Source organism: Ochotona curzoniae, unplaced genomic scaffold (genome assembly GCF_017591425.1).
Source record: "Ochotona curzoniae isolate NIBS_2020 unplaced genomic scaffold, NIBS_Ocur_1.0 contig_54, whole genome shotgun sequence".
In the NCBI taxonomy this organism is placed as follows: Eukaryota; Metazoa; Chordata; class Mammalia; order Lagomorpha; family Ochotonidae; genus Ochotona; species Ochotona curzoniae.
The window spans coordinates 4,148,310-4,171,280 of record NW_024466464.1 but is presented as its reverse complement, the minus strand read 5'-3'; the positions used below and the strand labels follow the sequence as shown (position 1 = coordinate 4,171,280).

The 22,971-nt window shown below is 61.6% G+C and overlaps 2 protein-coding genes across 2 annotated transcripts in view; both read left to right on the top strand.

Moving 5' to 3' along the window:
- The window catches only part of FAM20C (FAM20C golgi associated secretory pathway kinase), a 28,031-nt gene extending 17,194 nt beyond the window's left edge, over window positions 1-10,837 (top strand). The window contains exons 4-10 of the mRNA XM_040989951.1: window positions 4,250-4,342; window positions 5,311-5,426; window positions 7,696-7,876; window positions 8,270-8,379; window positions 8,544-8,625; window positions 9,069-9,128; window positions 10,231-10,837. Of these exons, the coding sequence (XP_040845885.1) occupies window positions 4,250-4,342; window positions 5,311-5,426; window positions 7,696-7,876; window positions 8,270-8,379; window positions 8,544-8,625; window positions 9,069-9,128; window positions 10,231-10,480 (892 nt within the window). The 3' untranslated portion in view covers window positions 10,481-10,837. The remainder of the gene's footprint in view (window positions 1-4,249; window positions 4,343-5,310; window positions 5,427-7,695; window positions 7,877-8,269; window positions 8,380-8,543; window positions 8,626-9,068; window positions 9,129-10,230) is intronic.
- A 7,889-nt stretch (window positions 10,838-18,726) lies between these two features.
- FOXL3 (forkhead box L3) lies at window positions 18,727-19,520 on the top strand. The gene is made up of 3 exons (XM_040989970.1): window positions 18,727-18,824; window positions 18,911-19,079; window positions 19,155-19,520. The coding sequence occupies exons 1-3, from the start codon at window positions 18,727-18,729 to the stop codon at window positions 19,518-19,520; spliced, it is 633 nt and encodes a 210-aa protein (XP_040845904.1).
- The last annotated feature ends 3,451 nt before the right edge of the window (window positions 19,521-22,971 follow it).

The window sequence follows — 22,971 nt, the reverse complement described above, 5'->3', positions numbered from 1 at the left end:
CTGCGGCTTCGCCTGCCCACGTGGTGGGAGGAGGCCGTGGTGCACTCACCCTCCCTGGACCACAACAGCTGCGGCTTCGCCTGCCCACGTGGTGGGAGGTGGCCATGGTGCACTCACCCTCCCTGGACCACAACAGCTGGGGCTTCACCTGGCCATGTGATAGGAGGTGGCCATGGTGCACTCACCCTCCCTGGACCACAACAGCTGGGGCTTCACCTGGCCATGTGATGGGAGGTGGCCATGGTGCACTCCCAGAAATGGCAGTGGCTGGGAGGAAAGTTGGTTTCCTGACCCATTGTTATTTGCAGTCAGTACTGTGAGGAGCAGAACAGGGCAGGCAGCCGTGGGAAGCCCAGTCATGCGCACCAGCCAGACCCATGGAGTCCAGGGCAAGAACAGCTGAGGGCACCTGGCCCGTGCCCAGTCCATGCTGGGCAAAGTTACAGTGCACCCTACCGACTTGCCAGGAGCAGGAAGTCCCCACAATGCCATCAGTGCCAGAACAGGCTCTGTTAGAATCCATTAAGACCCAATGTCTCAGGTGAGGGGTGGTGGGGCCAGCAGACGTGGGCCGAAACCCACACAGTCAGCACCTTCCAGGTACTGGTGGAGCTCCCCTGGCACATGCAGATCAAGCCGGCTCCTGCCTGCCACGTGCTTCAGCCCTGCCGGCCGTGGGCACAGGGATATGGCCCTGCTATTCACACATCCACGCCAGCAGATGGTGAAGGTACAGCCTCTGAGGCCTGTCTTCCAACCCCTGGCCTGGATCATCCTGTCAGGAAAGGTGGCCAGGGTGACACTCCAGGACAGTGGACACGCTAGGAGACGAGGTTGGGAGGGCCTCTGTCTGCGTGTCCAGTGGAGGCCCAGCAGTCCACTTCTGCCCTCTCCCAGGTCACACAGAGCGGCTCCGTTCCTTCCCAGGCTTTGTGGCCACAAGCCTCCAGCACCCTCTATTTAACAAAAGCTGCGGCTGGCCATGAGGTGTGAATTCGAGCATGTTCCGCTCCACTAACGGTAGCAGTGGCCACAGCCAGTGAGGACACAGCAGCTGGGAGGGGCCCAGCTGGCTACCAGCCTGTTTTGGAAGCTTGGCAGGCAGGGACCCCTCCCCTACCCCAGGGGTCCTAGACTTTGGGGAGCACCCACATCTTCCCACTGCAGCTGGGATTGGTCAGAAGCAAGTCTCTCACGGGGTCTCTGAGCCTGCAGGACCAGAGCTGAGCCCAATCCTGGTGGCCAGCAGATAGCAGATAGCACAGAAAGGGGCAAGAGCCTCACTGCCCTCCATATGTTGGACACCAGGCTCGCTGACCACGTGCTGCTGGGTTCTGGCTGAGTAACTGCAAGGCAGTAACCTCTCTGGACATTAAGCTCTGTGTTTAGATCAGGGTCTGCCGTGATGGTTGACTTCGGTCCAGGTCAATGCAAGGAGGACTGACCATTGTCCGGGCTGCACACTGAGGGCTGACCACCATCCAGTAAGGGCTGGCCTCTGTCCGGGCTGGACAGTGAGAGCTGACCACCGTCTAGTGCTGGCTGACCTCTGTCCGGGCTGCACACCGTCCAGTGAGAGCTGACCTCTGTCCAGGCTGCACACCGGGGGCTGACTACCATCACAGCAGCAGCTGTTTACTCTGGTGCGCAGCCAGCCCCATTGTGAGGAGAGAATCACACCATTCAGCTGCAGTGCACGGCTGGGCACACCTTCTACAAGGCCTCCAGTGACCCAGCCAAGGCGGGCTATCCGCTGCCTGGCTCAGTACTTTTCCAGGCCTTTCCATAGCAGCCAAGCTGGAGGTGGCACCTCCTCTCGTGCAAGGGGAGGAGTCTCAGCTCTTCCTTGTGCAAGTCTTTGCTCTGGGGGTGGAGGGGAGCAGAAAGGTGCCACTTGAAACTCCAAGCTCTGCTGGCTTCCAGCACCTGTCTGACATGCCCCCCAAATGAGGTGGCCAGGCTGAGTACCCCGTCACAGGAGCTGCAGCCCCCACCAGCCCATGTTCTCTCCTAGGGGTTGGGGGCAAAAAGACACTCCCAGGGGTTAGCAGGTAGCGCTAGGGTTAGTCATCCAACTGGGACTGTGCCAGCCTGGAGTGCCCCCTGGTGTCGGGGGGCACCAGGCACGGTGTAACAGAGCTCTCCCTCACGTCCCAGCACCCCAGGCTGTCCCAGTGTGCAGCTTTCCCAGGCCGGGTGACTCAAGCCCTGCTTGGAGCTCACACCCGTGGAAGCCTCGGAGACCAGAAGCCAACATGGAGCAGGGAGGGAGGCCCAGGGCGGCTGGGCTGCAGTCTCCCATACTGAGCTCTCAAGCAGGACCTGTCCACAGCCATGGCAGGGGCCTCAGGGAAGTGCCCACACACTTCCTGGAGCTGCTGGGCAGGAGGCCAGGAGACAGCTCTGCGGTCACTTCAGATGCCAGGATGCCTCAGACCCGGTGGACATGGAGGCTACAGGGGGAGGCAGCCCCATCCTCCTCTTGCCAGTCACTTCCTTATCCCTGTATCCCTTTCCTGGAATTTCCTGAATGTGGTTGCCCCAGGCCCCTGCCCTGGAGTCTGGCAAACAGTGTGGTCAGCGTGGCAAGCCCTAGGAGCTGAAACAGACAGGAACAAGGAAGACAGGGGCAGCAGCAGGAGGGCAGGTGGCGGACTGACCTGTGCCCTGGGCACCACTGAGCTGAGCCTGTCCTGCTCTGTGTCTCTGAAGCCTCGTCCATGGGAAGCCCTCAGAGCAGCCACTGTCTGCTGCAGGGACCTGGCTGTGGCCCAGTGCTGGTGCCTCTGCCTGGGTTCTCAGACCTGCTGCAGGCTGGGGCTGGATAGACGGGTCTGGGTGCTGGAAGCTGAGGTCAGGTGCCAGACAGGACCTCAGGAGCCTCCAACTGGACCCTACTGTTGAGGAGCCAAGCTCCCTCACTGCGACCTCCCCACAGCTCTGGCATGCCCAGTGCCGTGTATGCATGTGTGAACCCACATGTGCAAAGGGACACGTGCATCTTCCCATGCATGCTGGAGTGGGTCATTAGAGCTGGCCACACAGCCAAGGGGTGGGGGTGTCCAGACGGGGAGCAGGAGGGGGTTAAGGCCCAGGTCTTATCTTCCAGCACCAAGAAAGTGACTGGCATCCAAGCCTGGTGTGGGAATGTTGCTGCCCTCCCAGGCTAGTCAGAACCCACAGGAGTCCTGGGCAGGGCCATACCAACCAGGAGCATGCAGAACATTCCAGAGCCTGAGATAATGGCAACTGGGTATTTGCAGAGTAAGGCTGACCTTCAGAGGCAGACTTATGTGGCTTTGTCCCCAGCTGGAAGGTGGGAGGAGGGGAGGGTGAGTGCCCAGTCTACACCTGCCCCCTCATCCTGCTGTGAGCTGCTGAACTGAGGACACAGCCTTCACAGGTACCTGGCTTCTCAGCCCCAGGTGGCTCAGAGTGAGCCGGCAGTCCCAGCTGTGCACACAGGGAGGACAAGGCCCCCCCTTCACTCTAGGCTCATGACAGCAAGTAACCCCAGCTCTGAGTGGACAAATGAAATTTAGAGGATACCTGCCCTCTGCTCCTGGAACTGCTCGGGGGGCGCCAGCTGTCCCTCCCTCACCACCAACACCTGCCAGGCCTCCCCTCCCTGCTGGAGACACTGCCCCCCCACCTGGTCGGCTTTGTGAGTGGTGTGCCACCATGACGTCAGCCTCAAACATCCCCACATAGAAATCTTCAGCTCGAGTGATGCGTTCACAGCAGGGTGGACGTGTGGACCTCTCTCGGGCACAGCCCCAAATCCCACATGTCCCTGACAGGGACTCCGAGAGCCTGGGCATGTGTTCTGTGTGATGTATACATGGAGATGAGCAGATGGTGGGACAGAGGACAGGCAAGGAGACCAACAGGGGCAGTGGCCAAGTGCCTGGGGCCCCAGACCAGATGCTGAGGGGGCGATGGGAGGCAAGTGCCAGGGACATCTGTCAGTGCCCTGGACAGCAGCGCTAGGGGCCACCCTTGGCCCAGGCTGCCCCCAGCCCAGGAGGGAGAGGTATGGTCCAGGGTGGACTGAGAGACACTGAGCAGCTCCTTCTGTGGAGCTGTGACCCCAAGATCACGGAACGTGGCATGGGGAGGGGTGGTGGTCTCCACCTGCAGGTTCGGCACGGGGAGGTCTTGGCCTGTGATGCACTTCATTCCTAGATTCCTGGGCTGGTGTAGCCAGTCTGGCTTCAGTGGAAACACCTGCTTGTGTCGCCTCCTCCAGGCAAACCAGGGAGCAGGAGACGCCCCCAGACTTTTTTTATTTCTCCGACTATGAGAGGCACAATGCAGAGATCGCTGCCTTCCATCTGGACAGGTGAGTGCAGTGTCCCCGTCTCAGCTGTGCAGAGTGGCTGCCGTGCTGCCCAAGCTGGTGACTCCAGCTCATAGAGGACCCTACGACACATCCCACTGTGCTGGCTAGGGACACAACAGGTGCATCCATCCTGTCGCCGTCACGGCCCCTTCAGACGAGCAGGCTGAGGTGCTGAGAAAGTATTTGCTACCAAGCCTGTGCTTCCAGATGTGTGAGCTGGTTCTTGTGGCCAGCCCGGTCCCTCTCCCTCGGCGCTGGTTCTGTGCACCTGCCACAGATGGGACAGTTGGGAACAACAACAGAGGCAGGAAAGGGGCAGAGTTCTAAGAACTTATCAGAGCCGAGGGAAGGCATCCTAGGGGGTGGGAGGTGGAGACTGCCAGAGGGGAGGCCTCGGGGCAGAATAAGGATGAGGGGGTCACTGCACTTGGTCTTTGCTGCTGAGAACCTGACATGGACCCATGAGAGGGGCTTAGCCCTCGAGATCCATTTGTATGGCCACCTGGGGTCAGCTCCAGGGAGTCCAGCCGCTTAGAGGCCCTGCCTGACAGGATGAAGTGATTCAAGGGCTCAAGCCGCCAGCCTGGGGGCCCCCATTGATGAGAATGCTGAATCCCGGGCCCTGTGCAGGCCCACAGGCAGGAGTCTGGACTCTACCCAAGGCCTCCAGCACCTGAAGGGCCAGAGCCTGTGGGCTGACGCCCAAGGCCCGTGCCAGCACCCTCAGCCAGAACCACTAGGTCCCAGACCAGGGAAAGTGGCAACCACCGCAGGAGGGCGACAGCCAGGCTCCAGGGCCCGACAGGGGAAGCGGCCGCCCTGGGGAGGCTCTGTCTGTTTCTTTCAGTGTTGGCCCTGCAGAAGCCCACAGGGCCATGTGGCCAGCCCGGGCCACAGCGCTGGGTGGGCTGGGTGGGGTGCTGGGTTGCCGCAGGCTTTGGAAAGCTGCTCCGGACCCCTCTCGCCAGGATCCTGGACTTCCGTCGAGTGCCCCCCGTGGCCGGCAGGGTGGTCAACATGACCAGGGAGATCCGGGACATCACGCGGGACAAGAAGCTGTGGAGGACCTTCTTCACCTCTCCGGGTAAGACAGTGTGGTGTCCTGGCCCTCCCCACCTGGGTGGGTGCTGCAGGACACCCAGCTGGAGAAGCAGCCCCTGGACACTCCCTCGGGACAGGGCTGAGGGGCCTCCCTGGGCGATGAGGTGAGGGCAGTGGGCGACTCATGTCTCATACAGTCAGTGCCTGTGGTAGAGCTGAGGTCCATGGCAACTGTGTCCAGTGAGGACGTCACACACGGCTCCTTCACACACACACACACACACACACACTCAGGCATGTCCAGTGAGGACGTCACACACGGCTCCTTCACACACACACACACACACACACACTCAGGCATGTCCAGTGAGGACGTCACACACGGCTCCTTCACACACACACACAGGCATGTCCTGTGAGGACGTCACACACGGCTCCTTCACACACACACACACACACAGGCATGTCCTGTGAGGACGTCACACACAGCTCCTTCACACACACACACACACAGGCATGTCCTGTGAGGATGTCACACATGGCTCCTTCACACACACACACACAGACCCAGGTGTGTCCAGTGAGGACATCACACACGGCCACACACACACACACTCAGGCGTGTCCAGTGAGAACGTCACACATAGTTCCTTCACACACACACACACACACAAGCATGTCCTGTGAGGATGTCACACACGGCTCCTTCACACACACACACACACACAAGCGTGTCCAGTGAGGATGTCACACAGCTCCTTCACACACACACACACACACACTCAGGCGTGTCCAGTGAGGATGTCACACACAGCCACACACACACACACACTCAGGCATGTCCAGTGAGAACGTCACACACACACACACACACACACACACACACACACACACTCAGGCATGTCCAGTGAGAACATCACACACAGCTCCTTCACACACACACACACACACTCAGGCATGTCCAGTGAGAACATCACACACAGCTCCTTCACACACACACACACACACACACACACACTCAGGCATGTCCAGTGAGAACGTCACACACAGCTCCTTCACACACACACACACACACACTCAGGCATGTCCAGTGAGAACATCACACACAGCTCCTTCACACACACACACACACACACACACACACTCAGGCATGTCCAGTGAGAACATCACACACAGCTCCTTCACACACACACACACACACATACACACTCAGGCATGTCCAGTGAGAACGTCACACACAGCTCCTTCACACACACACACACACTCAGGCGTGTCCTGTGAGGATGTCACACATGGCTCCTTCACACACACACACACCCAGGCGTGTCCTGTGAGGATGTCACACACGGCTCCTTCACACACACACACACACAGACACTCAGGCGTGTCCTGTGAGGATGTCACACACAGCTCCTTCACACACACACACACACAGACACTCAGGCGTGTCCTGTGAGGATGTCACACACAGCTCCTTCACACACACACACTCAGGCGTGTCCAGTGAGGATGTCACACACAGCTCCTTCACACACACCCCTAGGTGGTCCATCAAGGACCTCATGTGGCTCCTTCACACACACACCCAGGCATGTCCACTGAGAGCCCCACACATAGGGGCTTGACACCATGACCTGGTAACTGCTCAGGCCCTGTCCCTGTTTTTCACTGTCTCAGTCCTCTAAGGCCCTACACTGTGGGGTGCAATGCCGTGTCCAGCCACAGGTGAAGTGCAGTGGCCTCTGCATGCTCCCCTCTTTCAAGAACCCTGACTCCAGGGCCTCCCCACCCTTGCTAGCACCTGCTGTTCTCTGCTGTTCCCTGTGCAAATGTCCAGGGTTCCTGCTGACTGGGGCTAAGCCTCGCCTCACCCACAGACACTATCAGTATGGGGAGGTGCCCGGTTCCTGGCGACATCTGGGGCTGCTGAGCCGTGTGTGGTGCAGTTCCAGATCCAGGGCCTGTGCTTGGCTCAACTGTAAACATCTCCCCCATCCCGGGCTTCTCCCCAAGGCTGGGCTTCTCCCCTCAGCTTAGTATTGTTGTGTGGACCCGGTCCAGTCAGCGCTCAGGGTGGAGGGTCTCTTAGCTGTGAGGTGGGCTGCAGGCTCCTGGGGGCCCTTAGCTGTGAGGTGGGCTGCAGGCTCCTGGGGGCCCTTAGCTGTGAGGTGGGCTGCAGGCTCTTCGGGGCCCTTAGCTGTGGTGTGGCCACAGAAGGTGGCTGACATGTGTGTGGGGATGAGATGACATCTGCAGCAGTCACTGGGGTCATGGCTGAGGGCAGGTAACAGGCCGCACCCTTCTCCCACCAGCTAACAACATCTGCTTCTACGGGGAGTGCTCGTACTACTGCTCCACAGAACACGCCCTGTGCGGGAAGCCAGACCAGATCGAGGGGTCCTTGGCAGCCTTCCTGCCTGACCTGTCCCTGGCCAAGAGGAAGACGTGGCGGAACCCCTGGCGGCGCTCCTACCACAAGCGCAAGAAGGCAGAGTAAGTGCACGTGGGCCTGGGGCTCCCACGTTACCCCACGGAGCAGCTCTGAGAGCCGGGCCTGGGAGGGCTCCGCAGGGCAGCAGGGACAGGTGTGGAGGCAGCGTGTGGACGCCAGGCAGCCAGGCAGGGTTCCTGGCTCTCACAGGACCGCTCAGTGTTCACTCCCTGCTGCTCATCCCCGGGCGTCAGCCCAGCCCCACCTCCCATCCTGGCACCCAGGGCTGGTGGCGCCAGAGTCCTGTCCTGGCACCCAGGGCTGGTGGCGCCAGAGTCCTGTCCAGCACGTCTCCCTGCAGACCCAGCAGTCTGTGGTACGAATGCTCCCGCACGCTGCTCTGAACCCCAGAGCCGCACAGGGCCTGCCTGTCCATCTCACGCTGACCCCTGCAGGTGGGAAGTGGACCCTGACTACTGTGAGGAGGTGAAGCAGACACCGCCCTACGACAGCAGCCAACGCATCCTGGACATCATGGACATGACCATCTTCGACTTCCTCATGGGTAGGTCAGGGCCCGGCGGCCACAGTGCCCAGTCTGTAGCAACCACACAGTGCCCAGAGCTTGCAGCCCCAGGGTCTCAGGAGGGGCCTCCTGTCTGGGGAGCACAGGCTGAGGCCTGCGAGCTCAGGGCATCCACCACGTGGCTGTTTGTGCCACTCACACAGGGAACATGGACCGCCACCACTATGAGACCTTCGAGAAGTTTGGCAATGAGACATTCCTCATCCACCTGGACAACGGCAGGGGGTAAGTCACAGGCTTCCAGAGGCCACTGGGAACACCTCCAGACACCACGTCCCCAGTCCTCATGGCGACCCTGTCCTCTGAGGGCCTGTGGGGACAGCGAGGCCCAGAGGCCACTGGGAGCCCCCCAGACACCTCGTCCCCAGTCCTCATGGCAACCCTGTCCTCTGAGGGCCCGTGTGGACAGTGAGGCCCAGAGGCCACTGGGAGCCCCCCAGACACCTCGTCCCCAGTCCTCATGGCAACCCTGTCCTCTGAGGGACCCTGGGGACAGCGAGGCCCAGAGGCCGAGACTCAGGTTGGAGGTTGCAGCTCCTGAACAGGACCCAGTGCTCAGGGTGCCTGGCGCAGGACCATGGGCCAAGCCGAGTGCTGCCTGGGGCCTAGGACTAGGCCGTGCTGCATGGCCTCTGCCCACCACCCACTGTGATGCCATCTCTCTCCAGGTTCGGGAAGTATTCACACGATGAGCTTTCCATCCTGGTGCCACTACAGCAGTGCTGCAGGTACGGCCCCACCCTCCCTGTTCACAGGGCCACACCCCCGGTCACGGGGCCACACCCACAGTAGCAGGTCCCATCCATGGTCACGGAGCCATACCCCCCTGTTCACGAGGCCATATCCCCACAGACACAGGCTCTACCCCCTGGTCACAGAGCCATGCCCCCTGTTCATGAGGCCACACCCCCACAGTCACAGGCTCTACCCCCTGGTCACAGAGCCATGCCCCCTGTTCATGAGGCCACACCCCCACAGTCACAGGCTCTACCCCCTGGTCACAGAGCCATGCCCCCTGTTCACGGGGCCACACCCCCACAGACACAGGCTCTACCCCCTGGTCACAGAGCCATGCCCCCTGTTCACGGGGCCACACCCCCACAGTCACAGGCTCTACCCCCTGGTCACAGAGCCATGCCCCCTGTTCATGAGGCCACACCCCCACAGTCACAGGCTCTACCCCCTGGTCACAGAGCCATGCCCCCTGTTCATGAGGCCACACCCCCACAGTCACAGGCTCTACCCCCTGGTCACAGAGCCATGCCCCCTGTTCATGAGGCCACACCCCCACAGTCACAGGCTCTACCCCCTGGTCACAGAGCCATGCCCCATGTTGACAGCCCACACTCCCAGTGACTGGGAGTCACTGGCCCCTCCTCACAGCTATGGGCCCTGCCTTTGTGGACATAGCCTTGTCCCCACAGTCACAGAGGCCCCACTCCCTTCTCCTGGCCTGGCCCCCCTCCCCACCAGGAGGTAGGATGGTCTGCACCGCTCAGTAGCCATGCAGGATCCACTGCCCAACCATTGTGTCAGCACCGGCTCCTGGACAAGGGGTCATTGCTGGCCACATCTGTCCGCAGCATACAAGGACCCTGCAAGGCAGGCCCCTCAACCATTGTGCAGCCAAGAGGCAGGGGCCTAGAAGGGCAGGGGTCCCCTGAGGATCACTCAGAGACTGACCACCCCGCCCAGAGGACTCCCAGCCACCCCTCCCACCTCTGTCTGTCTGTCCCCGGCCTGTGTCCCTGTGTTTCTCCCGCCCCCAGTCCCCGAACTTGGCAGTCTGGGTCCTGGTAGCCAGGTAGGTGTCTCTCCCCTGCCCCCCAGGATCAGGGAGTCCACCTACCTGCGGCTGCAACTGCTGGCCAAGGAGGAGTTCAAGCTGAGCTTGCTGATGGCCGAGTCGCTGCAGCGGGACCAGGTGGCGCCTGTCCTGTACCAGCTGCACCTGGAGGCCCTGGACCGGCGGCTGCGCATGGTGCTGCAGGCTGTGCGGGACTGCATTGAGAAAGACGGAATGCCCAGTGTGGTGGAGGAGGACCTGGGCCCTGAACACAGAGCGGTTCCCGCGAGGTAGTGACTGGCCCGCCAGCCATGGCTGCAGCCAACGCTCACGTGTCCGAGTGCCACTCTGTGGAACTCGATCCTGGCCAGGTGGGGAGGAGGCGCTGTCCATGACCAGACCTCTGTGGGACGGGGGGCCGTGTTCCCTCTGTCCACACGTGGTGCTTGAGAGAATGCAGAGCCAGCAGCTCCTACCAACTGCAACTGCACATCCAAGGCCTCGTGCTCGCTCAGTCCACATCACTGTGGCAGTCTGCCTGCTCCGTGCTTCAGGGCCAGGGTCCTCCTGCACCTCGTCAGGGGAGATCCACAGATCTTCCCCTCGTGTGTCCCTGCCAAGGCAGCCAGGTCCTTCACTGAGGTGCCGTGCATCCCCTGCTGGCCCTGGACGTTGGTGTGGACAACACAGGGTCAGGAGCAGAGTCCTAGGTGGAGGGAGGCTCCTTCCGTGGCGCTGCTGTGGAATGGTTGGCAATATGGTAAAATGCAATAAAGACTCAGCAAACACATCTGTGGCCTTGCCCCAGCCCAGCTCCTGCCCAATGCACCGACCACATGGGTCCTCTCGGTCCCTGCCCAGTACGTCGGCCACATGGGTCCTCCCGGCCCCTGCCTAGCTCCTGCCCAGTGAGTCAGCCACCTGAACCCTCCTGGCCCCTGCCAGGCTCCTGCCCAGTACAATGGCCACATGGATCCTCTCGGTCCCTGCCCAGTGCGTCAACCACACGGGCCCTCCTGGCCCCTGCCCGGCTCCTGCCCAGTGACTCGGGCACATGGGTCGTCGCCCCAGTCCAGCTCCTGCCCAGTGCATCAGTCACGTGGGCCCTCCTGGCTCCTGCGTCGGCCACATGGGCCGCCCCCCCACCGCGTCCAGTCCGTCGGTTCCTGGGGGCTCCCAGCCCCTGCTCTACAGCCCACACCACCCCTGCTCTCTCCACCCTAGAAGCCCCACTCCTCACCTCCCATTTTCCCCAAGAAGAGGAAACTGGCGAGGCAGGCCAGGCCTCTGGGACCAGCTCTGCCTGCACTGCCTAGAGCCCCAGGAGATGGGGACAGAGCTACCCAGCCAGGAGCAGCCCAGCCTGCGCCCACCCAAGTGCCTGGGCACCCACTCCAGTTGCTGGAGTATGCAAGGGTCAGCCTGCATACTGGGTCCTGGCTGTCACTGTCCAGCACCACGGCCCAGGATCTACTCACTGACATGGAGCAGCCATGATGTGCAGGCAGGGAGGCCTGACAACCCTGAGTCAGTCACAGGCCCACAGCACAGCCTGACCCCAATGTGGCTGCTTTGTTCGTGGGACCTTACAGAAGAGGATCAAGTGTGAACCATCAGGCTGAGGGCAGACCAGGGGCAGACACCACACACAGACCAGGGGGATGCTAGCCAAAGGCCAGGCGGACACTCAGAGTGTGAGCCACCAGGCTGATGGTCGGTAGGTATAACCAAGTCCCATCCCTGCCGTGGACGCACGGGACCGGCCCCTCCCCAACCACGGACACACGGACCGGTCCCTCCCCTGCTGTGGACCCGCGGGACCTGGCTCCTCCTGGTTATAGACAGAACCCAGCCTCTCCCTGCTGTGGACACATGGGATCCAGCCCCTCCCCTACCGTGGACACGTGGAACCCAGCCCCTCCCCGATTGTGGACACATGGGATCCGGCTCCTTCTGATTATAGATAGAACCCAGCCCCTCCCTGACCATGAACACATGGGATCCGGCTCCTTCTGATTATAGATAGAACCCAGCCTCTCCCCAACTGTGCTGAGACACTAGGCTAACTGGATAGACACCAACAGAGTCTGCAGCCTGGAAGACTCAGAGGCAAGCTGAGCAGCTGGGACGGTGTGGACCCCTAGCGTTTCCCATGCATTAGCATTTGGTCTGACACCCAAATCCCAAAGCCCCTGTGTGGAGGTGGGAGTGCGGAGGGGAAGGTCCTCTCCCGTGTGGCTGCATTGTTACCTGCATCTGACAAGGAGGATGGGGCCAGAGGCTGGGGGGTCTGGGTGCCTGCTCGGCTCACACTGACTTGTCCCCACCTGGGCTGCCTCAGGTTGCCCGTTGCCCCCAGAATCTCCTGCCAGGTGTGTCCAGGTGTGGGACACAGCTCATGGCTGGTCCTCCTGCTCCCCCTGGAGCTCCCCCAGGAGCTCCTGAGAAAAGCAAAAACCAGCCATGGGAACGCGCCAGGCCACCCTGGACCTCACAGTGTCCCAGGCCAGGGTGGGCACATTGCCACCCACCACCGGCCCTAGGACTCCAGGCAAGTCAACCTTCCTGGACCCACTGCTGCCGAACCAGGGGGCCATGCCCTTCGCCAGCACACGTGTTCATGGTGAGGGTTGCGGGGGCTCTGCACACCAACACGCATGTGCAGACTGCTCCTCTCAACAGGCAAGACTGTGCTGTTCATCTGGAGAGCAGTAGCATCAGCTGTTCAAGCATGTTGGCCTTCCAGAAGCTTCCAGAAAGTACCATCTCGACAGTGCCACAGGCCATTGCACAGCTCCTGTCCAGAGCACCTAGCAACCCACCAACCACTTCACTTGGCTGATCCCATGCTAGAGCACTGAAGAATGTTCTAGAATATAGCAAATTCCTGTCTCAGAGACCACTCCCCAGCCAATGCCAAACAAACTGCCAAGCATGCATCTTGCACTATAGACGGCACAACACAGGGTCCCAGGCCCTCACTGTGGACTGGCCATGCAGCCTGCAGTGTTATCAGAACCACATGCGGTTCCCAGGTCCTCCCTATGTGGACTGGCCATGCAGCCTGCAGTGTAGACGGCACAACACAGGGTCTCAGGCCCTCACTGTGGACTGACCATGCAGCCTGCAGTGTTATCAGAACCCATGGGGTTCCCAGGCCCTCAACATGTGGACTAACCATGCGCCCTGCAGTGCAGACGACAAAACACAGGGTCCCAGGTCCTCCCTGTGTGGACTGGTCATGCAGCCTGTAGTGTAGACAGTACCACACGGGATTCCATCCAGCCACACATTGGTTGGAAGCTGCATAGGGGCAGTCCTGGAGCCGCAGTTCAGACTGGATACACCTGTGCAGCCTGACCTCAGAGCCCTCACAGAGCTCACAGTATGCTGACCCTAAGCACGAGGGACAGTGGGCTGTGTCATCCTCGTAATGTGGGCCTGTTCTGGGGCAGCAACTTCACATGGTGCACCAAGCCAGGTCCCCTCCACAACTGCACCTGTTCACACACTTGCCTAATATCCACCTGTGGGGATCTGAGTCCTCCGTGTGCCCTGCTCGTCCTCCCCCAGGTCCTCCGTGTACCCTGCTCGTCCGCCAGGCCCTCCGTGTGCCCTGCTCGTCCGCCAGGCCCTCCGTGTGCCCTGCGGGTCCACTCTCTGTGGCAACAGGAGTGAGAGAATCTGCTCCAGTATAGCTCAGGCGACCAGGCTGACCAGGAGCTGCCAGCAGCATAGCTCTACTCCGGTCCTCTCCCAGTCTCTTGCTCCCATGGGCACTGCCTCATGCTGGGGTCCATGTGATGGGTGTGGAAGACAAGAAGGTGTGAAGAGTATTGTTCCATTGCAGGCAGGGCCACAAGGAACTTCCCACTGTGTGGCAGGGCCTGTGGATGCCTCTACCACACCTGAATGCAGCTCCACCTCCCTTTGCATGGACACCGGGCAACCCCGCTGAGAATTCTATAATCTATTTAGGCATTGTCTGCCTCTGCGGAGTTACTGTTAAATATCAATAGGAGCTTGGAAGCTGATGTTGCTGTTGCCGTTTTTTAGCCAAAAAGTTGTTATTGCTGTTACGGCTGCATCCTGTGGCAACATGTTAATCAAGGGTGCTAACTCCCCTTTTGATCCTATGCTAATCAAGGGTGTTCTGTCTTTAGGTGTAGTGGAATCTATTCTTTCCCTCTTTCTTTGATTTTTTAGGTCCCTCCTGCGAAGTTCTTCCTTCCTTGACTGTCTCAAGACCAAGCTATAGAGTAATTGTGGTAGGAATGTGTTAGTGATTGATATGCACCATCTATTGAGAACTTTTTCCTAGTCAGGTGCCAGGCGCCAGGTGGATAACATCCTAGCCTTAGGTGAGACAACTGGCAGAATTATCTTTAGAAACACCCACTTGGCCGTGAAGTAAAAGTCTGAGCCAGAGTTTGACTGATTTTGTATAAATAAAGCGGACAGCTTTTGTGCATCGTCCATTATGATCATGAAGTCCTAGTGGTCCGTCTCTCTTTTCCTCTTTGCGCCTCATCCACGCACCCTTCGCGAGTTCCGGACTCAGCTGGAGCTGGACTCCGGCAGCCTCGGCCTCACCACCAGGCACTATCTCCTTGGTGTCCCCAAATCTCTCTAGGTCCAGTCCTCCCTCCTTCCCTGCATGGACCTCAGAGAACAACTTGGGGTTGAAGCCATCCAGTGATGACCTGGGGCTCGGACCTCTCCTGCTTGACCAGTCTCAGCCTCAGGTTTGCCGGGGAGTCCCAGGCAACTGTGGCCACTGCTTGCTGTTCACTCAGACATTGTTCACGGGAGGCCACTCTGAGACAGAGAGGACAGTCCTTGTGCGTGACTAATGGGAATGTGGCCATGACCATTGTCCCCTATGACCCAGAGATCAGGTTCATGGGACCAAGTTGTGCCACTGGGCAGCACAGCCCGAATCCAGCTTTCTTCCTGCCTCTCAATGTCCTGTGGCCCTCAGCACCCCCCACCCAGACCTGACTGCAGGCGGGGCCCCCCCGCAGCACCCCCACCCAGACCTGACTGCAGGTGAGACCCTCAGCACCCCTGACCCTGGCCTGACTGCAGGCAGGGGCCCTTAGCACCCCCCATCAGCAACCCCCACCCAGGCCTGACTGCAGGTGGGACCCTCAGCACCCCTGACCCTGGCCTGACTGCAGGCAGGGACCCTCAGCACCCCCCATCAACAACCCCCACCCTGGCCTGACTGCAGGCAGGGGCCCTCAGCACCCCTGACCCAGGCCTGACTGCAGGCAGGGGCCCTCAGCACCCCCACCCAGTCCTGACTGCAGGTGGGACCCTCAGCACCCCCACCCTAGCCTGACTGCAGGCAGGGACCCTCAGCACCCCCACCCTGGCCTGACTGCAGGCAGGGACCCTCAGCACCCCCACCCAGTCCTGACTGCAGGTGGGACCCTCAGCACCCCCACCCAGTCCTGACTGCAGGTGGGACCCTCAGCACCCCTGACCCTGGCCTGACTGCAGGCAGGACCCTCAGCAACCCCCTCAGCACCCCCACCCAGGCCTGACTGCAGGTGAGACCCTCAGCACCCCTGACCCAGGTCTGACTGCAGGCAGGGGCCCTCAGCACCCCTGACCCTGGCCTGACTGCAGGCAGGGGCCCTCAGCAACCCCCACCCAGTCCTGACTGCAGGCAGGGGCCCTCAGCACCCCTGACCCAGGCCTGACTGCAGGCAGGGGCCCTCAGCACCCCTGACCCAGGCCTGACTGCAGGCAGGGACCCTCAGCACCCCTGACCCAGGTCTGACTGCAGGCGGGACCCTCAGCACCCCCACCCTGGCCTGACTGCAGGCAGGGGCCCTCAGCACCCCCACCCAGGTCTGACTGCAGGCGGGACCCTCAGCACCCCCACCCTGGCCTGACTGCAGGCAGGGGCCCTTGGAACCCCCCCTCAGCACCCCCACTCAGGCCTGGGCCCAGGTTCCTGGTGCGAATTCCCTTTTCTACAGCACAGCCAAATGTGAACACCCCCCCACACACATGTGCATGCTGTGCCCCGTGGCCTTACTGTGTGTGTAGGAAGCAGTGCCGTGGATTAGGTAAGCACCGTGGGGCGTGTCCCAGGAATGCACATTAGCAGAGGCAGGAAAGCCAAGAACAGCAGGAACACCACCACCTGCAATGCTGGTGTCAGACCAAGCAGTTCCAGGCTCAGCTGCTGGGCAGCCCCCCCAACAGCAAGCTCCGCCCCTGAGTGCCCGCCCACTGCAAGCTCCTCCACATCACAGCCCCGCCCACAGCAAGCTCCTCCCCTCAGTGCCCTGCCCACAGCAAGCTCCTCCCTCAGAGCCCCGCCCATGGCCAAGCTCCTCCCCATCACAGCCCCGCCCACAGCAAGCTCCTTCCCCTGGAGCCAGGCCCACCACAAGCGCCTACCCTCAGAGCCCCGCCCATGGCCAAGCTCCTCCCCCGAAACTCCAAAAGTTTCTCTGGAAAAGTGGGCTGAGGACAAGGAGGGCAGGACGCTGGGCGTTCAGGCGCAGCAGGTGAGGCCTGGGCAGCCATCCCGCCATGTGCAGCTGCCCAGGTCTGCAGTCCACTGCTGCTGGACCCCATGGCACTCCTCTCGGCCAATCCCTGTCCGTGTCCTGTGTAGTCAGCCACACGTGTCCTGTGGTCCCCGCTCCATGGCCTCCCCAGGCTGTGCAGGGACACACGGTGTGGACACCGGGTGCCCGTGCCCCCTGACCTGGCACAGGTGGGGCTGGGGAGAAGCTGTCCCATGCAGTCCACCAGGGACACACGGTGTGGATACCGGGTGCCCGTGCCCCCTGACCTGGCACAGGTGGGCCTGGGGAGAAGCTGTCCCATGCAGTCCACCTGGGAGGACCTGGCTACAGTGCCTGCCCTGGGTGCTGGCCGGTGCCTCCTTGGATCAGAGGGCCTGGGTCAGAGTTCAAGAGCCTGTGTCTAGGAGCTGCAGAGCTTGGCAGGCCTGTGGGCCGTGGGAGGGGAGGCCAGGCCGGCACCTGAGGCAGGTACTGGCGGCGGGGGGGCAGGTACTGTGTTTGCTTTCTGCAGAGTCAGCCATTGAAGGCCCAACTCACCCACAGACTCCCTACAGAACCATCCAGAATGTGGGGTCCAGGGATGACCAGGCCAATGTGACATCAACCCTATTTGTCTGAAAGAATCTTGCACCTGCTGGGTCACTCTTCCAAATGCCCACAGCAGCCAGGACTGGCCAGACCAAAGGCAGGGTCTCCATCTCAGTCTCCCCTGGTGGCAGGGGCCCAGGGACTTGCATCCCCCCACACACAAACACCTGCTTCCCAGGAAGCCTGGATGTGGGACGCAGCCCCCACCTTCTCCTGGGAAGGCCCCTCCCAAGGCAGTGGACACGGACTCTGGCTGGTTTTCAGTGGACTTCCGCAGGTTCACTCTGTGGTGGCTCTGTTCTGAGGGATGGCCATCAACGGCTCACCCACCCTCCTCATTACAGCACCAGCCACCCCACCTCCTGTCGCACAAGCCCTCTCACGCCCTTCTTCCCTCCCCCTGAAACTGGGGAGCCTGTGGGGGAGGCACTGGGAGGTCCAGCACTGGGGTCCAGCTCTGTGGAGCTGCGTGACTTGTGGAATCAACTTTCTGTGGATAGAGACGCGTCCAGGCTGTTACCAACATCAGTTAACTGCACCACAGTCCAAGTGCACACCTGGGTGCACCTGCTGGGGCTGTCACAGGAATAGCCGCTGGTGACGTGAACAAGCAGGTGCCTGAGCAGCCCTCACCCTGAAGCTGCCATCCGGCGCGCCGGCGCCCTGGCCTCTTTAACCCTGAGCCCCGAGTCGCACAAGGACAGCCACCAACAGCAGCAGAGCCTGACTGTAGTCCCGGGGGACTGCCTTCAGAGGCCCAGGTCCACCGGACCAGGCCTGCGACCCTCCCGGATCGCAGGGAGATGGGGGCCTTTGGGTGAGAAAGGCCGGAGTGGAACCCCGCAGCCTTCTGGCCCCACACATGCTCAGCGGGACTTCCCGGCTCCTGTCCTCCCACTTCTGTCCTCCACGCCACCCACCCGCCCTAGAACCTGGGTTGCTCCTCGGAAAAGTCCCCTAGCGGAGCTCGTTTGAGTCGTTCCGGGGAGAGCCAGGGCGCGCGCTGAGCGCAGGAGGAGCGTGGTACCTACCGCAGTCTCCGGTTCCAGAGGGCAAGAGGCAGGGACCGCACCAGGTGCAGGCGTGGGCGCCCACAAGAGCCGCCCGGGTCCGGCTGTAGGGCAAAGCACGTCGCGGATGCGCCCAGGGTGCCTGGGACCCGCCGAGCTCTGGCGAGAAGGAGGAGAGGGAGTCGGGGGTCGCCCCGCCCTCGGACCTCGGGGGCGCACTAAGCCCTTCCCCCTGCTCCGCTCCCCTGGTGCGCCCGACAGGCGGCTGGGGCCTTCCCCGCGTCGGGATTGGATGCGCGGGAGCGCACCGGGCGGGGGACCCCAGACCCCGGTTCCCCGCCCGAGAACAGGCAGGGAAGGTGCTGGCTGGCCCGGCGCGCCGGGGGCCACGATGTTCGACAGCTCTCAGTACCCATACAACTGCTTCAACGACGAGGACGACGCGGGCAGCGCCGACCCGGACCAGCGGCTCACGCGACCCGCGTACAGGTGAGCGCCCGGGCAGAGGGGGGTCGGGGCGGCGCCCTCCGGGGTCGCCCTCCCCGGGGAACGCCTCGCTGACGCCCGCCTTGCAGCTACATCGCGCTCATCGCCATGGCCATCCAGCACAGCCCCGCGCGCAGAGTCACCCTGGCCGGCATCTACGACTTCATCGTGCGCAAGTTCCCCTACTACCGCGCCAACCAGCGCGCCTGGCAGAACTCGATCCGCCACAACCTTTCGCTCAACAGCTGCTTCGTCAAGGTGAGCCCGGGCGCGGGGTGGGGCTGGGCGCAGGGGGCAGAGCGCGGTCTGACCCCGACCCCGATCCGGGCGCAGGTGCCGCGGGCCGACGGCCACGACAAGGGCAAGGGTAACTACTGGACGTTCGCGGGCGGCTGCGAGTCGCTGCTCGACCTGTTCGAGAACGGCGACTACAGGCGGCGGCGGCGGCGGCGCGGCCCCAAGCGGGCAGCGCGCGTCGAGGGACCGCCCGGCTCCAGGGAGCCCGCGGACACGCCGGCCACCGTCGGCGGGGGCCTGGGTGTCCCTGGACGCACGGCCCCAGCTCCCGCCAGCCCCGCCGCGCCCGGAAAGCCAGGACGCGGGGACCTCAAGTTCAGCATCGAGTCCATCCTGGCGGCCCCAGACCCCTGTCCGCGGCTGGAGGCGCTGCCCGCGGGCCTCCACTTCTGGGCCCTGTGAGGCGCCCCCGGGCCTCTTTCTCAGGAGAGGGGCTTGCCGCCCTGCCAGGGCCCTCGGGCGGGATTCCTCTAGGGGCCCTTCTAAGGAACAGATGCGCTTGCTCGCTCCCCTGCCCAGCACAGCAGGTCACTGACTGGGAGGTGGGTGGGCGATGGCCATGATGATAATGATAATAAAATGCCAGCAGTGTGCAGAGTTGATGGCTGCCCTGGAGCACTTGTGTTGGGGGTTGGTCAGGAGCCCACTGCCCTCTGGGCAGAGCAGGTGGAAGGAAGGTCTGGGTCTGGGCTGACCCTGGGCGAGGCCACCTAAGAGGGTGGGTAATAAGACCCTGGTGAGACCAGGCCGTATCTGGGCAAGGTAAGTGATATAAACAGAGACAGCTGCACCCAGTGGGGCCACCAGCAGCCTCACCTCCCACAGGCTAGCCTCACTATGTGCTCCCACTCCTGCCAAGCGCATCCACCAGTGACCATGACAGAAGAAAGACATGCCACAGTGGGCAGGTCACTGTGGCAAAAATCTACTATGCCTCAAGTCAGAGCCCCAAGTACCATGTTACACCCATGTTCCCCGTCCACGCTGCACCCCAGTGCCATGTTAGACCCCATTCCCCACCCATTGGCCCTGCACCTGGGTGCTGCGTTAGACCCACCTTCCCCACCCATCCTCACTGCACCCCAGTGCTGTTAGACCCACGTTCCCTGTCCACACTGCCCCCAGTGCTGTGTTAGACCCACATTCCCCGTCCACACTGCCCCCAGTGCTGTTAGACCCACGTTCCCCGTCCACACTGCCCCCAGTGCTGTTAGACCCACGTTCCCCATCCACACTGCCCCCAGTGCTGTGTTAGACCCACGTTCCCCGTCCACACTGCCCCCAGTGCTGTGTTAGACCCACATTCCCCGTCCACACTGCCCCCAGTGCTGTGTTAGACCCACGTTCCCCGTCCACACTGCCCCCAGTGCTGTGTTAGACCCACGTTCCCCGTCCACACTGCCCCCAGTGCTGTGTTAGACCCACATTCCCCGTCCACACTGCCCCCAGTGCTGTGTTAGACCCACATTCCCTGTCCACACTGCCCCCAGTGCTGTGTTAGAGCCACATTCCCCGTCCACACTGCCCCCAGTGCTGTGTTAGACCCACATTCCCCGTCCACACTGCCCCCAGTGCTGTGTTAGAGCCACATTCCCCGTCCACACTGCCCCCAGTGCTGTGTTAGACCCACATTCCCTGTCCACATTGTCCCCAGTGCTGTGTTAGACCCACGTTCCCCGTCCACACTGCCCCCGGTGCTGTGTTAGACCCACGTTCCCCGTCCACCCTGCACTCTGGGGCTGCATTAGTCCCACATTTTCCACCCATCCACACTGCATCCAGCTGCCACGTTAGACCCGCATTCCCCGCCCATCGGCTCTGCCCTGGCACTGCATTAGAACCATGTTTCCCACTCGTCAGTCTTGAAAGCTGGCTGCACGTTTCTGGGTTTCCCAGCTGCCCCGACACATGCCAGGGAGGTAAAGGTGGGCAGAGAGCCAGAACCCAGTGCCCCAGATGGGGGCTCTGGAGTAGCTGACACTGTGCAGACCCCAACCCCAGGGACACAACAGCTCGACCCCTGTACCCAGGGCTCCAGCCCCTCCTTGCTGGTTTGACCAGGAGCAGCCTCACACATGGATGTGTTTGCACATGTGTAGGTCAAGTGTCTGTCTGGAAACATGGCCAACCGAGGGGGCATGACCTGGATGGCCACGAGGCATGGCTGGCACTAGGAGTCCTGCTGCCGGGAGATTGCCCCACTACGAGCAGAGCACATACAAACTGCCCTGTGCCTCTTGGATCTTGCTGCATCCCTGCATTTTAGTGAAGCACAGCTCGGACCAAAAACCCTTTGCCCAAAAAAGGACAATCTTGGGGTCCTGGCACAATGGCCTAGTGGCTAAATCCTCCCCTTGCAACCACTGGGGTCCCATATGGCGCTGGTTCATGTCCTGGCTGCTCCACTTCCTTCCAGCTCCCTACCTGTGGCCTGGAAAGCAGTCGAGCACAGCTAAAGCCTTGTGATCCTGCACCCGCGTGGGAGACCTGGAGGAGGCTCCTGGCTCCTGGCTTCAGAGTGGCTCAGCTCCAGTCTTTGCAGTCACTTAGGGAGTACATCAGCAGATGGAAGATCTTTCTGTCTCTTCTCCCTATATATCTAGCTTTCCAATAAAAACAATTATATCTTTAAAAAAATCAGGGAACCCTGGTTATGCATTTGAGGCCCCTAACAGCCGGGCAAGGCTGGACAGCACCAGCCAGCTCCAGCCAGCACCAGCCAGCACCATTCACAGCGAGGGCAGTGCCAGCCAGCGCCAGCCAGCACCAGCTAGCACCAGCCAGCACCAGCCAGCGCCATTCACAGAGAGGTGTGGCATTTGTTTTGCAAGGATATCAATCATGTTGTAAAAGCAAAGGGACATTTTCAATTTGCCACTGCGCGGCACCCTGCGACTCGGAAAGGTTCCCAGCCCTGGGAGTGAGTGGCGTTTAACAGCAACAACACGGCGGGACGCGGGCTGCCGTGACCTACTCAGAGGCCGCCGCCACGCATACGCACCTAACAGAGTATAATTAAATAGCTTATGCCTCCCTTGCAAATGTACTGATTGATCACCAATACCAGCCTCCCACCCGTCACCTCAAGCAGTGCCTGCCACATGCCGGTCACGGATCACCAGGTTTCCATTAGCACAGGGGGCGGTGTTGCTGAGTGCCGCTCAGGAGGGGGTGTGCGGAGCTGTGGCTCAGACCCCCTGCTGCCCCTGAGCTGCGCCACCAGGAGGTGCCGAAGCAGCCGGGCGCTGGGCCCCCACCAGACACTGTAGGACCAGCCTCCTATGGACACCCCTCCCCTGCTGCCACCACCAGCCTGATCTGACACCAAGTGGCCTCCTGGACACCACAGGGCTGGTTGCTGTAGACAGGGTGTGGTCGGTAGGGCAAAAGCTCTCTGGGTACCCCGTGGCCTCAGGAGTGGTGGCGGCCTGCACCCCTGTGCTGCAGAGGGAATTGGAGGTTACCGAATGACCAGAGGCCAGCTGAGGGGAGGGGTCCCGGGGACAGAGCAGGGCCTCAGACCACCCAGCCATGCCAGTCCCAGGCCCTGGGGATGCCGCCCTGTCCACAGTTAGGGCTGGTCGTCACCTCCCGCGTCTGTCGCAGCTCTTCTGCACACCACCTGTTGCTGGGGGGGTGCACTTCCTGTGCCTCCTCTTCGGTGCTGAGGCAAGAGGGGGAGGGGGCTTGCTCTCAGGCTCCTCATTGCGACTGTGGATAACACAGGCCCTGACCCCTCCCCAAATAAACATCCTGGGTCAAGACCCAGACCAGTTTGAACCGCCCCCACCCCACCTCCCAGGCCAGCTCTCTGGTCTCTAGGGCTGGGCTGCCAAGGAGTTCAGTCCCTGTG

What these genes read in the sequence shown, in the direction of transcription:
- FOXL3 (XM_040989970.1), top strand. Translation starts at nt 18,727, where the DNA reads ATGTTCGACAGCTCTCAGTACCCATACAACTGCTTCAACGACGAGGAC. An exon ending in CTCACGCGACCCGCGTACAG is followed by an intron (nt 18,825 to 18,910) that starts GTGAGCGCCCGG and finishes CCCGCCTTGCAG; the next exon opens with CTACATCGCGCTCATCGCCA. An exon ending in TCAACAGCTGCTTCGTCAAG is followed by an intron (nt 19,080 to 19,154) that starts GTGAGCCCGGGC and finishes ATCCGGGCGCAG; the next exon opens with GTGCCGCGGGCCGACGGCCA.